This window comes from Toxorhynchites rutilus, chromosome 2, assembly GCF_029784135.1.
Source record: "Toxorhynchites rutilus septentrionalis strain SRP chromosome 2, ASM2978413v1, whole genome shotgun sequence".
In the NCBI taxonomy this organism is placed as follows: Eukaryota; Metazoa; Arthropoda; class Insecta; order Diptera; family Culicidae; genus Toxorhynchites; species Toxorhynchites rutilus.
The window spans coordinates 68,366,018-68,382,782 of NC_073745.1; the positions used below are offsets into that span (position 1 = coordinate 68,366,018).

Genomic DNA, 16,765 nt, shown 5'->3' on the forward strand with positions numbered 1-16,765 from the left:
GGGGTACAAATTGAAAATCGAAAATCGAGTAAATCGTGAGAATTGTCCAATTTCAAACGTTTATTGTTCAGTCATTTCATGATGAATTGATGAAATTTTTGCGTCAACCGATTTCGGCACTCCATTACAATTTTTTATATTGAAGAAACTAATATATGTCATGAAACTAACTGTCGAACAATTGAAAAATCTCAACCCCTAGCCTAGCGGAAATACCCACTTCTGATTGGTCGAAATTGACGACACATGCGGCGGGACCTTAACAGAGCCATCAAAACCAAGCTGCCTGGGGGAAATCGACATAATATATGCAAGTATATATATATAATGAGTAGGGATCTTAACTTATATATATATATATATATATATATATATATATATATATATATATATATATATATATATATATATATAATAATATATATATATATATATATATATATATATATATATATATATATATATATATATATATATATATATATATATATATATATATATATATATATATATATATATATATATATATATATATATATATATATATATTGTTGAAAATTTAGCAAAAGTGTAAGTGTAAAGTTATATATGGTAGCAGTTGTGTTAAAAATGAGTTGATATATGAAACGATTTATTTCAATTTTCATAAATAAAAACCAAAGTGTGTTCCCGCTAGTGCTCCCGTGGCCGAGTGGTTAGCGTCAAACCTAACATGCCGGGGGTTCGGGTTCGATTCCCGTTCTGGTCGGGGAAATTTTTCTTCAAAGAAATTTCCTCTGACTTGCACTGTGGTCACGCGTATTCTAGAGCTTGCCACTCAGAATGCATTCAAGGCGTGTTATTTGGCATAGAAATCTCAGCTAAGTACTAATGAAAATGACGCAAGTAATACTACGTTGAGACGGCGGAGTTCCTCTAGGAACGTTAGTGCCATATAAGAGGAAGAAGTGTTCCCGCTCGAGAACGGGTCGTTTGGTTTAAGCTGTCTGTTTTGTTCTGTTCATTTTGATAATTATCTAACAATTACAATTATCTTATCTATAATTATCTTAAAACTCACCTGTTACGAAACCACAGGGCAGTTTCGTGCAGTAGGAGGGTGAGCTCAGCCCGTCCGTAGCAGCCAACGTAAAAACAACAAATAAATAACGAGAAACGTTAGACAGCAAAACACAGTAGCAAAAACAAAAGAATCTCACGTGATACGGCAAAAGAGTGGCAAACGAGTTGAGAAGAAAAATAATTAGTTATCCTAGAATAAAAACCTTTTCCTAATATATCTATATCCTACGGTTAGTAAAACTTACTTCTATAATATATACTATTTCTACAACTATACTTACAACTTATTCTTACAGCTATTTACATTTACATTCCTACAACAAATCTTAACCTATTTCTATAATCAAGAGTGAATTTAAAGGTAAATGAATTTATAAACTTAGCTAGACTTATAACTAATAGTACGGTCATTTAGTAGTCACTAATCAAGAGGATTTATAAAAGAAGTGTTCGGATAAAACGAAGAACAAAACGAAAATGTAAGTGAAAACTTTGTATATTGTGAACCATGAATTTAAACGAATACATTACAGCTTTGAAGCTGCGAGTTAGCTGCTATCTGGACGTTTTTCTTAACCCATCCGAACATTCTTCAAAGATTTTCTGGTGCTATGAATCCAGAAATGCAGATCGTGAGTCATTGCGCTAAGTGTGACCGACCGGACTCGGCCGACAACTTAGTCGGGTGCGATACATGCGAGACGTGGGTACACTTCGGATGTGCACAAGTGAGCGATTCGATCGTCAATCGCAGTTGGAAATGCGATCAATGTCGTGCAGAGCATTCCATAATCCAACCACAAGGGTCGGTTACTCGTTCCACCTCGAGCAAGCGCTCGTCCAGGGTAGACCTCAACCTGAGGATGATGGAGGAACAAAAGGCCATGCGAATGAGGAGAATTCTGGAAGAAGAAGCAGCTCGGGCTGCTACAAGGAAGAAGTTAGCTGTGGAGGAGGAGGAGTTTCTCAAGAAGAAGTATGAGATTCTTCTAGCAGAGACGGAGGATTCGGAAGATGGAGCCAGTAGGAGATCGAGACTGAGCAGTCGAGCTAGTCGGGAGAGGGTCCAATCGTGGCTGAGCAACCAGGAAGTCGGCACAACACATAAAGTGGAAGTAGTGCCATCCAGTAGCATCATGCCAACGGTCGTAGTCCCAGAAGCAGCTCAGCAGTCTATCGTTCCTGTTCCTGCTACTTCAAGTCCCATCGTGTCGAACATCCCTGTTTCGGCAACTTCTGTCCCAGCGTCAACTTCTACGCCAATTTCGATGGACGTTTCCAGGAGCGTCGAGTGTGCTGATGGAACAATCGTTCCTCAAGTGCAAACTCCGGTGATGTCAAGACAACACATCGAAACTACCCCTCGATCGCAAGTAAGTCCGTCGATGACTAGATGCTTCTCTTCTATCGGGATCAACTCCCGTGGGCCAATGGATGAAGAAAGGGCTCCACTAAATAAAAGTGCTCCACCTTCGATTGTCGACTTTTCTTCTGTAGCTGGTCGCAATCGTCTACCAGAAAATAATAATCAAATAAATATGAGGTCATCGGGATGTGATAATGTGATCGCGTCTTCGACTAGTGTAGGGCCAATGTTACACGATAGATTAGTAGAGAAAAGTGTACCAGAAGTTTTTCCCGTCTACTACGGGCCCAGTCACATACCTATGCCCAGTTGTAATCCTATGTTCTCAACTTCCAATCTAAGTCTGGGTCAGAATTATAACACAAACAGTTTAATGCAAAACTTCCACAACATCGTCGCTACTAATCCAACAATGTCGTTTCTCAATGGGGGCGCTGGATGCTTGACAAACGGGTATCCAGTAAGTTCACAAAATCCTGCTTCATCAATAACGATGGGAATTTCTCGATCTATGCTGAATTTCGGATGTCAACCAACGTGGAGCAACGCGAATATTACCAGTACGAGCGTCGCTGGGACGAACGGTGGAATAGAGTCGGTCTCCATGAAACACATTCCGGTTTCATCGCAGAGAAGGTTGATTCTGAACAGTTTCGTCGAAGTTCCAGGACTCACCAATGTATCGATGCCACCTACATCCAGTGTAACCTTTCCCCAGTTTGGGACTCAGCAACAATCCGTTACTCCAGTCCGAAATGGGCCATCTAATGAACAAATGGCGGCGAGGCAAGTGATGCCACGGGAGTTGCCAAACTTCTCTGGCGATCCGCAGGACTGGCCGTTGTTCTACAGCTCGTTCTGCAACTCCACAGAAGCATGTGGATATACGGATTCGGAAAACCTGGCAAGATTGCAGCGTTGTCTAAAGGGTAGTGCGTTAGAAGCAGTTCGGAGTCGTTTGCTGATGCCACAGTCTGTGCCTTTTGTTATCGATATACTTAGAAGGTTGTATGGTCGACCAGAAATTTTAATACATTCTCTCCTCCAAAAGTTGCGAACGGTACCTTCTCCAAAATTTGATAACCTGCAGTCGCAGATTAACTTCGGTCTCGCGGTACAAAACGTCGTAGATCATATGACTATCGCCAATCTTCCTGATCATCTGTGGAATCCGACGCTGCTCCACGAATTGGTAGAGAAATTGCCACCTCAAATCAAGATGCAGTGGTCTTACTACAAGAGCAGATTCTCTTGTGTCAACCTAACGAGCTTTAGTGCTTTCATGTCCGAGCTTGTGATGATGGCCTCTGACGTTACGCTTCCGATGGACGCCCTCGCACTGAACTCGAAGACTGGTAAATCGATTAAAGAAAAACCGAAGCTGTACATGCATACTGAGGATCAGCGGGAGAAGAACTCTGAATTTGCCGAGAAAATGAAGACGCCAATGGAACAGGCAAAGAAGCTTTGTGTGTATTGCGGTAAAGAACGTCACGAGATCGCGAACTGCATCCAATTCAAAGCGCTCGATGTTGACGGTAGGTGGAAGGCAGTTAAAGAGAAGAACCTGTGTAGGAGTTGCCTTGTACCACACCGCAAATGGCCATGTCGTACCAAAAAGGAGTGTGGCATTAACGGATGTAGAATATATCACAACAGTCTTCTACATCCAACGAGCAGTTCGGAAAAGACGAACACAGCGAGAACTACAGGGAATACAGACACTGTTGTACATCAAAATCTACATCGCTCTAGGTCTTATTCTTTATTCCGTTATTTGCCAGTTACTATACATGGAAATGGAAAACATGTCAGTACTTACGCGTTCCTGGACGATGGATCGAATTCTACCCTTCTGGAAAACAAAATCGCGTCCGCTCTAGGCATCAAGGGGCCAACCGACGGTTTCTGTCTGAGTTGGACAGGCAATATCTCGCGGGAAGAAAAAGAATCTCAACGAATCAGTATAGTAATCTGCGGGGATGGCAAGAAGTTTAAACTCCATAACGTGAGAACGGTTCAGCAGCTCCAGTTACCTGCGCAAACGATGCGCTATGAGGATCTAGTCCAAACCTACCATCATCTGAAGGGACTTCCGGTTCGCAGTTACGAGGGTGCGATCCCGGGCATCATCATCGGTATAGAACACATACGACTATTAACTGCATTGCGAACACGAGAAGGAAAAGACAATGAACCGGTAGCAACAAAGACACGTCTCGGATGGTGCATATTCGGGAAAAACTCCGACAGCGGAACAGCGATGGAGCAGTTGAACCTACATCTAGCTGATGAGGTGCAAAATCGCGATCTGCATCAGTGGATGAAGCAATTTTTTGCCGTTGAAGAGTCGAGTGTAACGGTTAAACCCGAACCGGAAGAAGACAAACGAGCGCGGAAAATAATGGAAGCAACCACACGACGTGTCAAAGGTGGTTTCGAGACAGGGCTGCTTTGGAGGTTCAACAACATCTGCTTTCCCGATAGCTATCCGATGGCATTGCGGCGATTGCATGCGTTGGAGAAACGACTAAGTCGAGATCCAGTTCTTGAAGCAAAGGTGAGAAACCAGATAATGGAATATGAAGTGAAGGGTTATGCTCATCGAACTACGCCAGAAGAACTTCGATCTACGAACCCAAATAAGGTCTGGTATCTACCTTTGGGAGTCATACAGAACCCGAAGAAACCGAATAAGTTGCGGTTGATATGGGACGCTAAAGCACGAGCAGGAGGAGTGTCGTTCAACGACATGCTATTAAAAGGTCCTGATCTGCTGGTAGCCCTGATGGAGGTATTACTACGGTTCAGACAAGGGAACATCGCAATAGTAGGAGACATAAGAGAGATGTTCCATCAGATTTGGATTCGAGACGAAGACAAGCAGGCCCAGCGATTCATTTATCGATCATGCCCTGGGTCAGAACCCCAGATATATACTATGGACGTTGCGACGTTTGGAGCGACATGCTCGCCGAGTCTGGCACAGTACGTAAAGAACAAAAATGCAACGGAGTTCGCGAGATCATTTCCGAGAGCGGTGAAAGCCATAACAGATAACCACTACGTGGATGATTTTCTGGACAGCGTAGACACAGAAAAGGAGGCCGTCCAGTTGGTTAACGAAGTGAAATTCGTCCATTCTCAAGCAGGATTCGATATCCGTAACTTCTGCTCTAATTCAGTCGAAGTCCTAGCGAGAATCGGAGAAACGACAGAACGCCAGCAGGTATCCATGAACCTGGACAAATCACCAGAGTCTGAACGGGTGCTGGGATTGATCTGGAGGCCAGCAGACGATGTCTTTAGCTTTGACTTGAGCAATATGAAGGAGGAGATTAGGGAACTTGTCGAGAGTAGAACCGTTCCTAGCAAACGACAGGTTCTGCGAACTGTAATGTCCCTATTTGACCCATTGGGACTCATTTCACACTTCGTGGTGCATGGGAAGATTCTCATGCAACAGATTTGGAGAACCGGAACGGACTGGGACGAACTCATTGTGGAGGAATTGTGGGATCAATGGAAGCAGTGGTGCCAATACATGCAGCGTTTGGATGAAGTGAGAGTACCACGCTGTTTCTTTAAAGGGGTGAACATCTCTGCACTCAAAGAGGCGGAAGTTCATCTATTTGTGGATGCGAGTGAATTGGCATGCGCGGCGGTTCTTTATCTCCGAGTCCTCGACAGCGGTAAGCCCAGGTGTGCTCTGGTAGCCGCTAAAACTAAAGTGGCCCCACTAAAACCTCTCTCCATTCCACGTCTGGAGCTTCAAGCAGCGATGATCGGGACAAGGTTGATGGACTTCGTCCTGAAATCCCTGGATGTCCAAATAAAGAAACGCTTCTTGTGGACAGATTCCTCAACTGTTCTCTGCTGGTTGCGGTCTGATAGCCGGCGGTATCATCAATTTGTTGCCTTTCGTGTAGGAGAGATCCTCTCAACAACTACAGTGGATGAATGGCACTATGTACCATCAAAAATGAACATAGCCGACGTAGCCACGAAATGGAAGGAGGGGCCAAGCTTCGATCCGACCAGTCCGTGGTACAATGCTCCAGAATTTTTATACCAAGAACAGGAGCAGTGGCCTTCAGAACCCCCGCGGAAACAAGCAGAAACAGAAGTCGAACTGCGTTCTGCATTTTTATTCCACGGCATGATGCCGAAAGCCGTTGTTGATTGTTCCAGGTTTTCAAACTGGAATCGTCTATTGAGGGCGACCGCTTACGCTTTGCGTGCTGTACGCAGATTTAGAGGGGAACCGGCGTCCCAGTCGGATTTTCTATCTCAAAAAGAGTTGTGTGATGCGGAAATAGTGATATGGAAGCAGGTGCAAGCTGGAACCTATTCAGACGAGTACGCGATTCTGGAGCATAACCTGACGAATCCCACAAGTTTAGCTCCATTCCCGAAATCTAGTCCACTCTATCGACTTTCGGTATTCTTGGATGAACGAGGTGTCGTCCGAATGAACAGTAGAATATCTACTTCGCCGTCTGTATCGTATGACACGAAATTTCCGATTGTGCTGCCAAGGAAAGAATATGCAGTCTATCTTCTAACGGAGAGCTATCACCGGAGGTTTCTTCACAGGAACGGGGAGACAGTCTGCAATGAAATGCGTCAACGATTCTTCGTACCCGGACTTCGAATTCTGATTCGGCAGGTGGCAAAGCAGTGCGTGACGTGTCGTATTCGAAAGGTTGTTCCAAATCCTCCTCTGATGTCAGCTCTGCCTGCAGTTCGTGTTACAGGAATGATCAGACCGTTTACGTTCACTGGAGTGGACTATCTAGGACCAATACAGGTCAAGCAAGGTCGCAGCTTGGTAAAGAGGTGGGTGGCATTGTTTACCTGCTTGACTATACGTGCTGTACATCTAGAAGTGGTGCACAGTCTGTCCACCCAGTCATGTATAATGGCCATCAGACGTTTTGTGGCTCGTCGTGGTTCCCCGGAGAATTTTTATAGTGACAACGGCACAAATTTCTTGGGAGCGAGCAACATATTGAAGAATCAGATACAGAATATCCATGAGGACTGTGCGGTCACGTTTACGAACAGCAAGACCAACTGGATTTTCAATCCACCATCAGCACCTCATATGGGCGGTTCATGGGAGCGTATGGTGCGCTCCGTAAAGGCTGCCATGTCAGCAATTGCGGACCATCCACATCATCCGAACGATGAAGTTCTGGAGACGGTAGTGCTGGAGGCTGAGGCCATTGTCAACTCCAGGCCGCTAACTTACATCCCTTTGGAATCGATTGAGCAGGAGTCGCTTACGCCGAATCATTTCCTGCTCTTTGGCACCAAGGGTATCACACAGCCGGAGATGTCGACAAGGCTGGAAGGAGGAGTCCTGCGTGACAGCTGGCGTCTAGCGCAATGCCTGGTGGATCATTTTTGGAACCGTTGGATTCGAGAGTACCTTCCAACTATAACCAGACGCACCAAGTGGTTCGAACCGGCTAAGCCGTTGGAAGTTGGGGACCTGGTACTCGTGGTAGAAGAGAGTAAACGGAACGGATGGTTGAGAGGCAGAATTCTAGATGTGGTTAAGGCAGCGGATGGGCAAGTTCGACGAGCAGTTGTGCGGACTAAAAACGGAATACTCAACAGACCTGCAGTGAAATTGGCACTTCTGGATCTTCAGAAACCTGGGGACGGTCCGGAACTACACGGGCAGGGGGATGTTACGAAACCACAGGGCAGTTTCGTGCAGTAGGAGGGTGAGCTCAGCCCGTCCGTAGCAGCCAACGTAAAAACAACAAATAAATAACGAGAAACGTTAGACAGCAAAACACAGTAGCAAAAACAAAAGAATCTCACGTGATACGGCAAAAGAGTGGCAAACGAGTTGAGAAGAAAAATAATTAGTTATCCTAGAATAAAAACCTTTTCCTAATATATCTATATCCTACGGTTAGTAAAACTTACTTCTATAATATATACTATTTCTACAACTATACTTACAACTTATTCTTACAGCTATTTACATTTACATTCCTACAACAAATCTTAACCTATTTCTATAATCAAGAGTGAACTTAAAGGTAAATGAATTTATAAACTTAGCTAGACTTATAACTAATAGTACGGTCATTTAGTAGTCACTAATCAAGAGGATTTATAAAAGAAGTGTTCGGATAAAACGAAGAACAAAACGAAAATGTAAGTGAAAACTTTGTATATTGTGAACCATGAATTTAAACGAATACATTACAGCTTTGAAGCTGCGAGTTAGCTGCTATCTGGACGTTTTTCTTAACCCATCCGAACACTCACCAATTTTTTCATTCATTTCATCCACACATATCACAGGAGGCATCTGATCTAGGATCACAGAGGGCGGTTTTCGTCATATCTCGTTCCACTTAGGTATCTTTACGCACCATCCAACGACTGTTTGCCATCCTTCTGTCATCATCACTCGGTAAACACTGATAGAGTGAACAAACAACACCCAACAACCAAACAACACGGCCGTTTTCAGGGCCATCAAATCATTATCAAAGAGTTTAACGAGAAAATGAATTTGCCTTCTAAATGGCAACAAGTTTGCGAATAAAACGGTGCATATTTGACTTAAATTGGATAATTTTAAGTATGTTAAATAGAGCGTCAAATTTCTATCAGAAATACGACATTTCTTTTTCCCCAACTCTATACCATATATGTATTGGAAATAGAAAGTATTCGTCGGTTGTGCGGCTTAAACGTTTCTTTCGGTTTTCAGTCGTCTTTTCCATCTGCTTATCGCATTCATTGCTTCATTCTGCATTTTATTAGTGAGCCAAATACTAGTTGTAGTATCTCCAATGAGTATCCCAGTCACCCAATAGATTCTCTGTTGGTCTGTTCAAAGAGTGTCTTCATTTCATTGGAATAATCCTTCGTTCTCGACGTCCACTTTATTCCCCAAGCTGCGTTTGAAAGCTTCTCATCCCAGGCTCAACTTGAGGCACGAATCGGGTAGGTTGCCTAGTTCTTTCTCTGAGGTGATGGATGGATATGATCCATATTCTCCTATTGTATGCGGATTCATGAATTTTGGCGGAAGAATACGCATCTTCTTGCATAGATGATACTAAACACTAGCTGGTTGACTTCTCCTCAGTCAGCCTCTCGATCATAAGCTTTCTGATCAGTTTTGTATGAACTTTTTTTTCCTTGTTGGGTGTGAACCACTATGTTGATTATTTTGAACTATTGTGGTATGCCACATTTTTTCTACTACGCTTCAAGCTCATCTACTGCTTATTGATGAAGAAGTAGGCTGAAAGCTATAGCGAGATAGGTGCAAATCAAGGATAAATATCATCTTGTACTAAACCTATGTTTTTGAGATGGTATTTACTCGGACAGTGTCTATCGGAGTATGTAGCGCCGCGAAATAAAATGACCGATTAGATAGAGAGAACGATTATAACTGATTTTTATTCAGAAAGTAATGAGAACAAAAAAGTATCGATAACGCGTGGTGTAAAAGTCTCCATGCAGGGCAGGGCTGCCATGCTATCACTCCTCCTCATCATGTGTTTGCCGAAGACCAATCCTTTCCTCGCAGAACTCCCAACTTCACACGGTTTAACGGCTTTATCAAGATATCCGCAAGCATATCTTCAGACGAACAGTAGATGACATCGATTTGTTTGTGTTCATATAGGTCATTGACGAAATTGGACTTAGTGGTCACGTGTTTTGAACGCTTTCTGCTGGTTTGACTGAGTTGCTTAATGAAACTCTGGTTATCCTCGAAAATGCATATGGCATTCACCGTAGGTTCATCAAAATCTCGCATCAACTTCTGTAGCCACAGTAGTTCTTGACAGCATTCCGCCACTGAAATGTACTCCGCTTCGGTTGCTTCCTTGGGCACCACGATATGAGTCAACCACCAAAATGAAATAGGTATCCAGAATTAGACTTCTTGTTAGTGACCAGTCTAGTCGGCATCTGAAAAGCCTTCCAAACCTCCAACTGATCCTCCTAATTCAAGCTGCAGACCACTAGTTTCTTTCAGGAGGCGTAATGCTCTTTCAGCTTCAGCACAATCTGCAAAGGTCGGGATACTGACACGGCGCCCAAGTATTGACGCGGAGATACTAATATCGGGTCGCATATTGACGGATAAATAAATCAGACCGCCAAGAAGACACTGATACTTGTCGTTAGTCGGTAGACTTTCAGTCTTCTCCTTCTGCTGAATGTATCCCGGGCACATTGGATCCTTTAATATCCTCCAATCCGAATCCTGCAGTCATCCGGTCGATGTAAGACTTCTGGTTCAATCCAAAGCCGTTCTTGAATATGATAAATAGAATCCCCAGAAATAAATTTACATTTTCTTTGTACTCCTCCTGGGTTGATGTGCTGATCAGCATTTCGTCCACGGACACGAATATAAATGAATTCAGATTATTGTGACAACGGCAATAAAGGCATGGCCAGCTTCCGAAGGCTTGAGTCCCATCTGTTTAAGTGTCTCTTCCAGCTTGCGACTCCACATACGGGCCGACTGCTTTAACCCATACAAGCTTTTGCGAAGAAAACAAATTTAAAAAATGTCTTATTGACACCTAGGGGTATTTTTATGAAGACGGTCTCCTTCAAATCACCGTTCAGATAAGCTGTTTTGATATCCACATGCTTTACATGCATATTTCGACGACTTGCAGTGGTCAACAATGTGCGTAGCGTAATCTGCTTCGCAAGCGGCGCATAAATTTCGTCGTAATCCAGTTGAAATCGCTGCAACCAGTTGCGCTTTGTACCTGGCAAAACGTGCTAGTTCATCCAGCTTTTTCTTACATATCCAATGGCATCCAACAGCTCTCTTTTCCGGAGGTGATTTTACAAGTTCCCAATAGTCGTTGTCTTGTAAAGGGCGAACACGAAATTATTGCGACACCGAAAATGTCATGCCAATTTTCTTATAATGTTTAGAATCAAACCAAAATTTTAGGGTAGTTTTATACATATATTTACTTCAAAAATCAAAAGAAAAGTTAATTGATGGAGCCTTCAGTGTAAAATTGAACGCATTTTCGTTTGATGCCCTCCATCAAAGTCTTTACAGTGTCATCCAGTACCAGTTTCTCAGTTTTTTTTCCATTTTCTTAACATGCCCTTCTCGTCTTTGGCTGTCTTATTGCTCTTCCGAAGTTCCCGCTTAATTATTGCCCAGTACTGCTCCACCGGGCGCAGCTCCGGACAGTTTGGCGGGTTCATGTCCTTTGGAACAAAATGGACAGAATTGGCCTCATACCACTCCAGGACACTTTTAGAATAGTGGCATGATGCCAAATCTGGCCAAAATAGCGGAGCTTCGTCGTGCTGCTGCAAGAACGGCAAAAGGCGCTTCTCGAGGCACTCATATTTGTAGATCTCGCCATTTACTGTGCCCTTTGTCACGAAAGTCTCACTCCTCAGTCCGCAAGAGTAGATGGCCTGCCAAACGAGATATTTGGAGGCGAACTTCGACATTTTCTTCTTCTTAAATTTATCGTCCATATCGATCTTGCTCTTGCCGGTGAAAAACTCCAACCCCGGAATTTGCTTAAAATCGGCTTTTATATACGTTTCGTCGTCCATCACACAGCAGCCATATATTGTCAGCATCTTCTCGTAGAGCTTCCGTGCTCGAATTTTAGCCGTCGATTGTTGCCGCTCATCGCGGTTTGGGAAGTTCTGTACCTTGTATGTATGTAGTCCAGCTCTCTTCTTTGCATTCTGGACGTAGCTCTGCGACATGCCGATTTTTTTTAGCCAAATCACGGCTTGAGACGTTGGGATTTGCTTTAATCATCCGCTTCACCTTTCCCTCCGTCTTTTTGTTCTCCGGTCCCGGTTTTCCTCCAGCTCCTTTGCCGTGGTCCAACGTCAACCGCTCCTGGAACCGCTTCAACACTCTGGAGACGGTTGAATGGTGAATGTTCAACATTTTTCCCAACTGACGGTGCGACAGGTCAGGAAATTCCCAACTGACGGTGCGACAGGTTAGGAAATTCCAGGTGTTTGCAAAGAATTTGTGCTCTCGAGACTCGCGTTGGTTCACGTCCATTTTCGTTGAATCGAAAAACACGACTTCGAGTTTGACAGCATGTAGACAATACACATCAATGAGAAAGTGTGCAAAATTTGGTTGATTTTTACCCCATGGTAAAAAAGTTATGCCCTGTTGAATGTGTCGCAATAGTTTCGTGTTCGCCCTTTAATGATTTCGTCCCGTCGTTTAGAGCAGCTATCCACTTCTCACGGTCTTCGCCCGTTGTAGATTCCTTGTAACTGTGCGGTTCCTCAGGGTTGAGACAGACTAGTTTACTGCTACCCGCCAAATGCTTCGGTGGAACGCCTTAGTTACCCTCGTTGAACGTCGCGGAGCTGCACTGGTTTGATAATATTCACTTGGACCACAGTCATTGATAATATTCGAAAATTTTAGGTTTGATAATGCACATAGGTTATGAATACTGTGGATAATGGAGATGAAATCGATATCATACTGAGTTGGATGATATAATTGATAATGTAAGGACCGATACAAGAAAGATTGTAGTATTTTTAGCCCAACACATGTTACTCATCGTTTACATAGTTGAAAAAAAATAAAGTTTTAATACTTATACCAAGCCATTCTTCATAATATACATACCACATTGTAAATTTTTGATTTTCTAACCATTTTAGCGTAAAAAGAATACTTGAAATCCGGAAATTTGAAGAAACATTCAGATTTTTCAGAAAAATATGAACGAATTTCACACCAAAAAAACAAAACATCATCATTTTACTCGTTGTGCCATCTGGTTGTAAATTCGTCCATTGGAGTGTGTAACGCAGCGAAAAAAAAGACCGATTAGGTAGTGAGAACGAATATACGGTGGAACCCCGATTATCCGCGAGCGGATGATTCGCGGTGCGGATTATGCGCGACAGCGAGATCCATAGTAAATCTATAGGCCTTCCCGAAATTTGTCAGTGGATGATAGGCTCATGCACTTTTGTTTCGATCATGGTATCCATTGAAAGATGGTGCTTTGTGATAGTCAAGTAGATTTTTGCAAGAGGCGCCAACCTTATGAAATTTTCAGCCGAACTGAGTCATTTAGATCGAGGCGAATAATGTTGAAAACGTGGAAATTCAGGTCGTTGCCTGAAGAAAGCCATGTTTCACAGAGGGAAAATACATCACACATCACTAAAAATTTAAATTGATCTAGTTTAGGGATGATGCTCCTGCAATTCCACAATTCCACAGTGGTCAAATCCTTGACCTCTTGCACTGAATCAGGCATCGAGGGAAATGAACGCTGCTTAAAAACCACATTTTTCTTTCAACAATTAGAACTTAATACTATGCTTTTAAGAGGGTCATTTATATTTAAAGCATTTAAAATGTTGTCCGCCAGGTCAGAAAGCGCAAGCTAGCCAGAATGTGGTTGTTGCTTCGACCGCGAAGATGAAACAGACGGGTTGGGTGCTGTTCCTGGGAATGCTGAGGACCCTTGGTTAGTAGAGAACCGCGTAAACCAGGAGGTACTTGCTCCGGTATATTCTCAGCACGTTCGATTCGAGGTTTCATTCCAACTTGGGAGGTTTCGGTCTTCTTTCTGGGGAGTGATGGAAAAGAAGTAATTTTTGTTTTCCTGCTTTTCCTGCGATACATCTGCACCCTGCGATGTATCGGAACTTCCTGCATTGGGAGCGTCAACAACAGGCTCGTCGTTCTGCAGAATGAAGTAGGGATTGTTCTGAGTCGTTGGAATGGAACTCTGAAGCATTTCTGTTTTCAAGTTTCGCCGCAATGAAGACACTTACGCGCAAGGATTCTCGCATGGCTCTCTCCACAATCTGCGCAACCTGCGTTGACCACGCAACCTTTATTGCAATAATAGGCGGCCGTGTGACCGAGTTGCATACTTTTGTTGCATTTCATTACCCGGGGTACAAACAACCGAACAGGTAAACGAAGTACACCTATTGCAACGTAGTTTGGAAGGGCGGACACCTCAAATGTCACACGAGAAGAGTTCGTTCGATTGAGAACTTTTGTAATTTTTAAGTAACACAGATTTCAGACGATCGCATGCAAGAATCTTCACAGTTTTAAGTGAGGAGTTCTTGAAGCGACCGACACCATCGAGTATCTCTTTGCGAGTCAAACGAGTTATTGCGAGTTATTCGCTTGGGTCCTGCTGGAGACGACAACTCGTAATTTGTCTGGCCCCATCCGAGTAATCTCGGTAACATCGGAAACATTCCGCATTAGTTCTTTCGAGATGCGAATGACATTAAGAGGTTTGGATTTTCGTCTACAATGAATGGACCTTTGGAGCTCAGGGTATTCTTTTAGACGAAAATCCTGTTTTCCATCAATTTCCTCATCTTCGGAACTCTCTACTTTATACACAGAATTTTCCTCCTCAATGTCTACTTCATCCTCCTGCTCTTCAGGTTCAGTATCAGAAATATTCAATGACGTGGATGGGGGATCCTTCCCCTTCCCGCCCTCAGCCTTAGTAATAAATCGGTCACCTGTTCGATGTGAACAGTATAGAATGATAATTAAAAAATAAAAAATAAATGAGTAAATAAATTATATTTCTATTCAAGGTACAGTAGAACCCCGATCATCCGCGGTGCGGATTATCCGCGAAATCGGGTTCCATAGTAATTCTATAGAGCTTCCCGATTTTTTCAGTGAGAGGTAGACACTTGCTCTTTGTTTTGGTCATGGCTTTCACATTATCTGATCACTGGTGTACACGACCCTACAGATGGATAGTTTAATGATTTCTATATTGATAAAAGATGTTTCCATGCTGAAATATCTTTATTTCGTGTTTGCACCTCATTTTTAGTCCTTTATCGCGTTATCCGTGATTATGCGCGGAGGCCTAGCCATACTATTCCGCGGATAATCGGGGTTGTACTGTATATATAAATTATATTTATTTCATTTTTTTATTGTGTAAAATTCAAAAATGAAAAAAGTTTCAACAAAAGTTCAACTGCAATACAAAAAGATGGTCACCCTAATGCTAACGCTTGCCGATTTGGTAAACACAATGTTAGGGCAATGGTGTAAATCGTACACAGGAGGTAGAAGAAATGATTAGTGGAACAATAGAGAAATAAATTTCTACTTGCCGCTGCTAGCGTGTAATGAATGTGTGTACTGAGCCTCTTTTTATTGAGCTCGCATCACTCGCAAGCGCTGATGAAAAAAAACCACAATATAAGTTTACGCGAAAAAAAACACCGTTATCGGATCGATTATCAAACTTGTCCGATAAGTTCGCGAGTAGAGACGTCGGTTGATCGTTCGATTAATTCAAATAATCGAATATCTGCAATTATAATCGAGTAATTTGTTATCGAATAATGAAAAATCAAAATATGAATACGTCGAATAGTTATCACAGTAATCGCGATTAGTACCAAACCAAAACCAAAAGGAACCATTCTCAAGGTTAATACATTTTTAGGGCAAGAGTTAGGCTATGGATTTTCTTAATCCGAAAGCGACTATCTGACATCGGCAACCCGATAGACAACGTGATACAAAAAAAAACATGAAATGGTAAATTTATCAATATACTGAAATATCATTTCATTCAAAAACCATGATTCTACTCCATGTTTATTTTACAATTATATTTAATCTAATCTGTAAAATTATAATATTATAATCTTTTTTATTATGCAATGCCTTTTCATTATTATTACAAGAAAAAAATATTCGCTCGATTAATCGAATACTGAAAGACAACTATTCGAATGAATCGAATATTTAAAAATGGTCCGACGATTAATCGATAATCGAATAAACGAAAAATTTAGACATCTCTATTCGCGAGTTCTTGATCGAATGATTATAGGCTATGGTTTAACACATGAAACTCTAATCACCTTATTCACAATGCACAATACACAGATAGATTGTTTTGCTCTAATTGAAATCCGGGTACCACAAAGTGACCTCTGTTGAATCTGTGAGATTGGCATGAAACTCTTAGTATAAACTGACCAGACGTCCCGCATTTGGCAAAAGGAACGAAAATGTCCCGCGATATCTATATATTTCAATATTACAATTTGATCATGTTGATTTTCTTAAATGGATGAACCTCAAAATAAAACTTTCATTTGTCAGACTGTTCAAGAGCGCTTCCAATGCATCCAACGATTAATACGTTGAGGTGGTTTCATCGCACCGATATTGGACTTTTTGTTTACAGAGTGTCAACAGGAAACAACAGCAACAAAATCGGAAAATTGATTTTTATAAAGATTTATTTTTAAGATTTTTATAATGATTTATATAAA

General features: G+C 42.3%; 1 protein-coding gene across 1 annotated transcript; it reads left to right on the top strand.

Moving 5' to 3' along the window:
* Positions 1 to 1,673: 1,673 nt before the first annotated feature.
* Positions 1,674 to 8,159, top strand: LOC129765818 (uncharacterized). The gene has a single exon (XM_055766254.1). The coding sequence runs from the start codon at positions 1,674 to 1,676 to the stop codon at positions 8,157 to 8,159; it is 6,486 nt and encodes a 2,161-aa protein (XP_055622229.1).
* Positions 8,160 to 16,765: the final 8,606 nt, after the last annotated feature.

What these genes read in the sequence shown, in the direction of transcription:
- LOC129765818 (XM_055766254.1), top strand. Translation starts at nt 1,674, where the DNA reads ATGAATCCAGAAATGCAGATCGTGAGTCATTGCGCTAAGTGTGACCGA.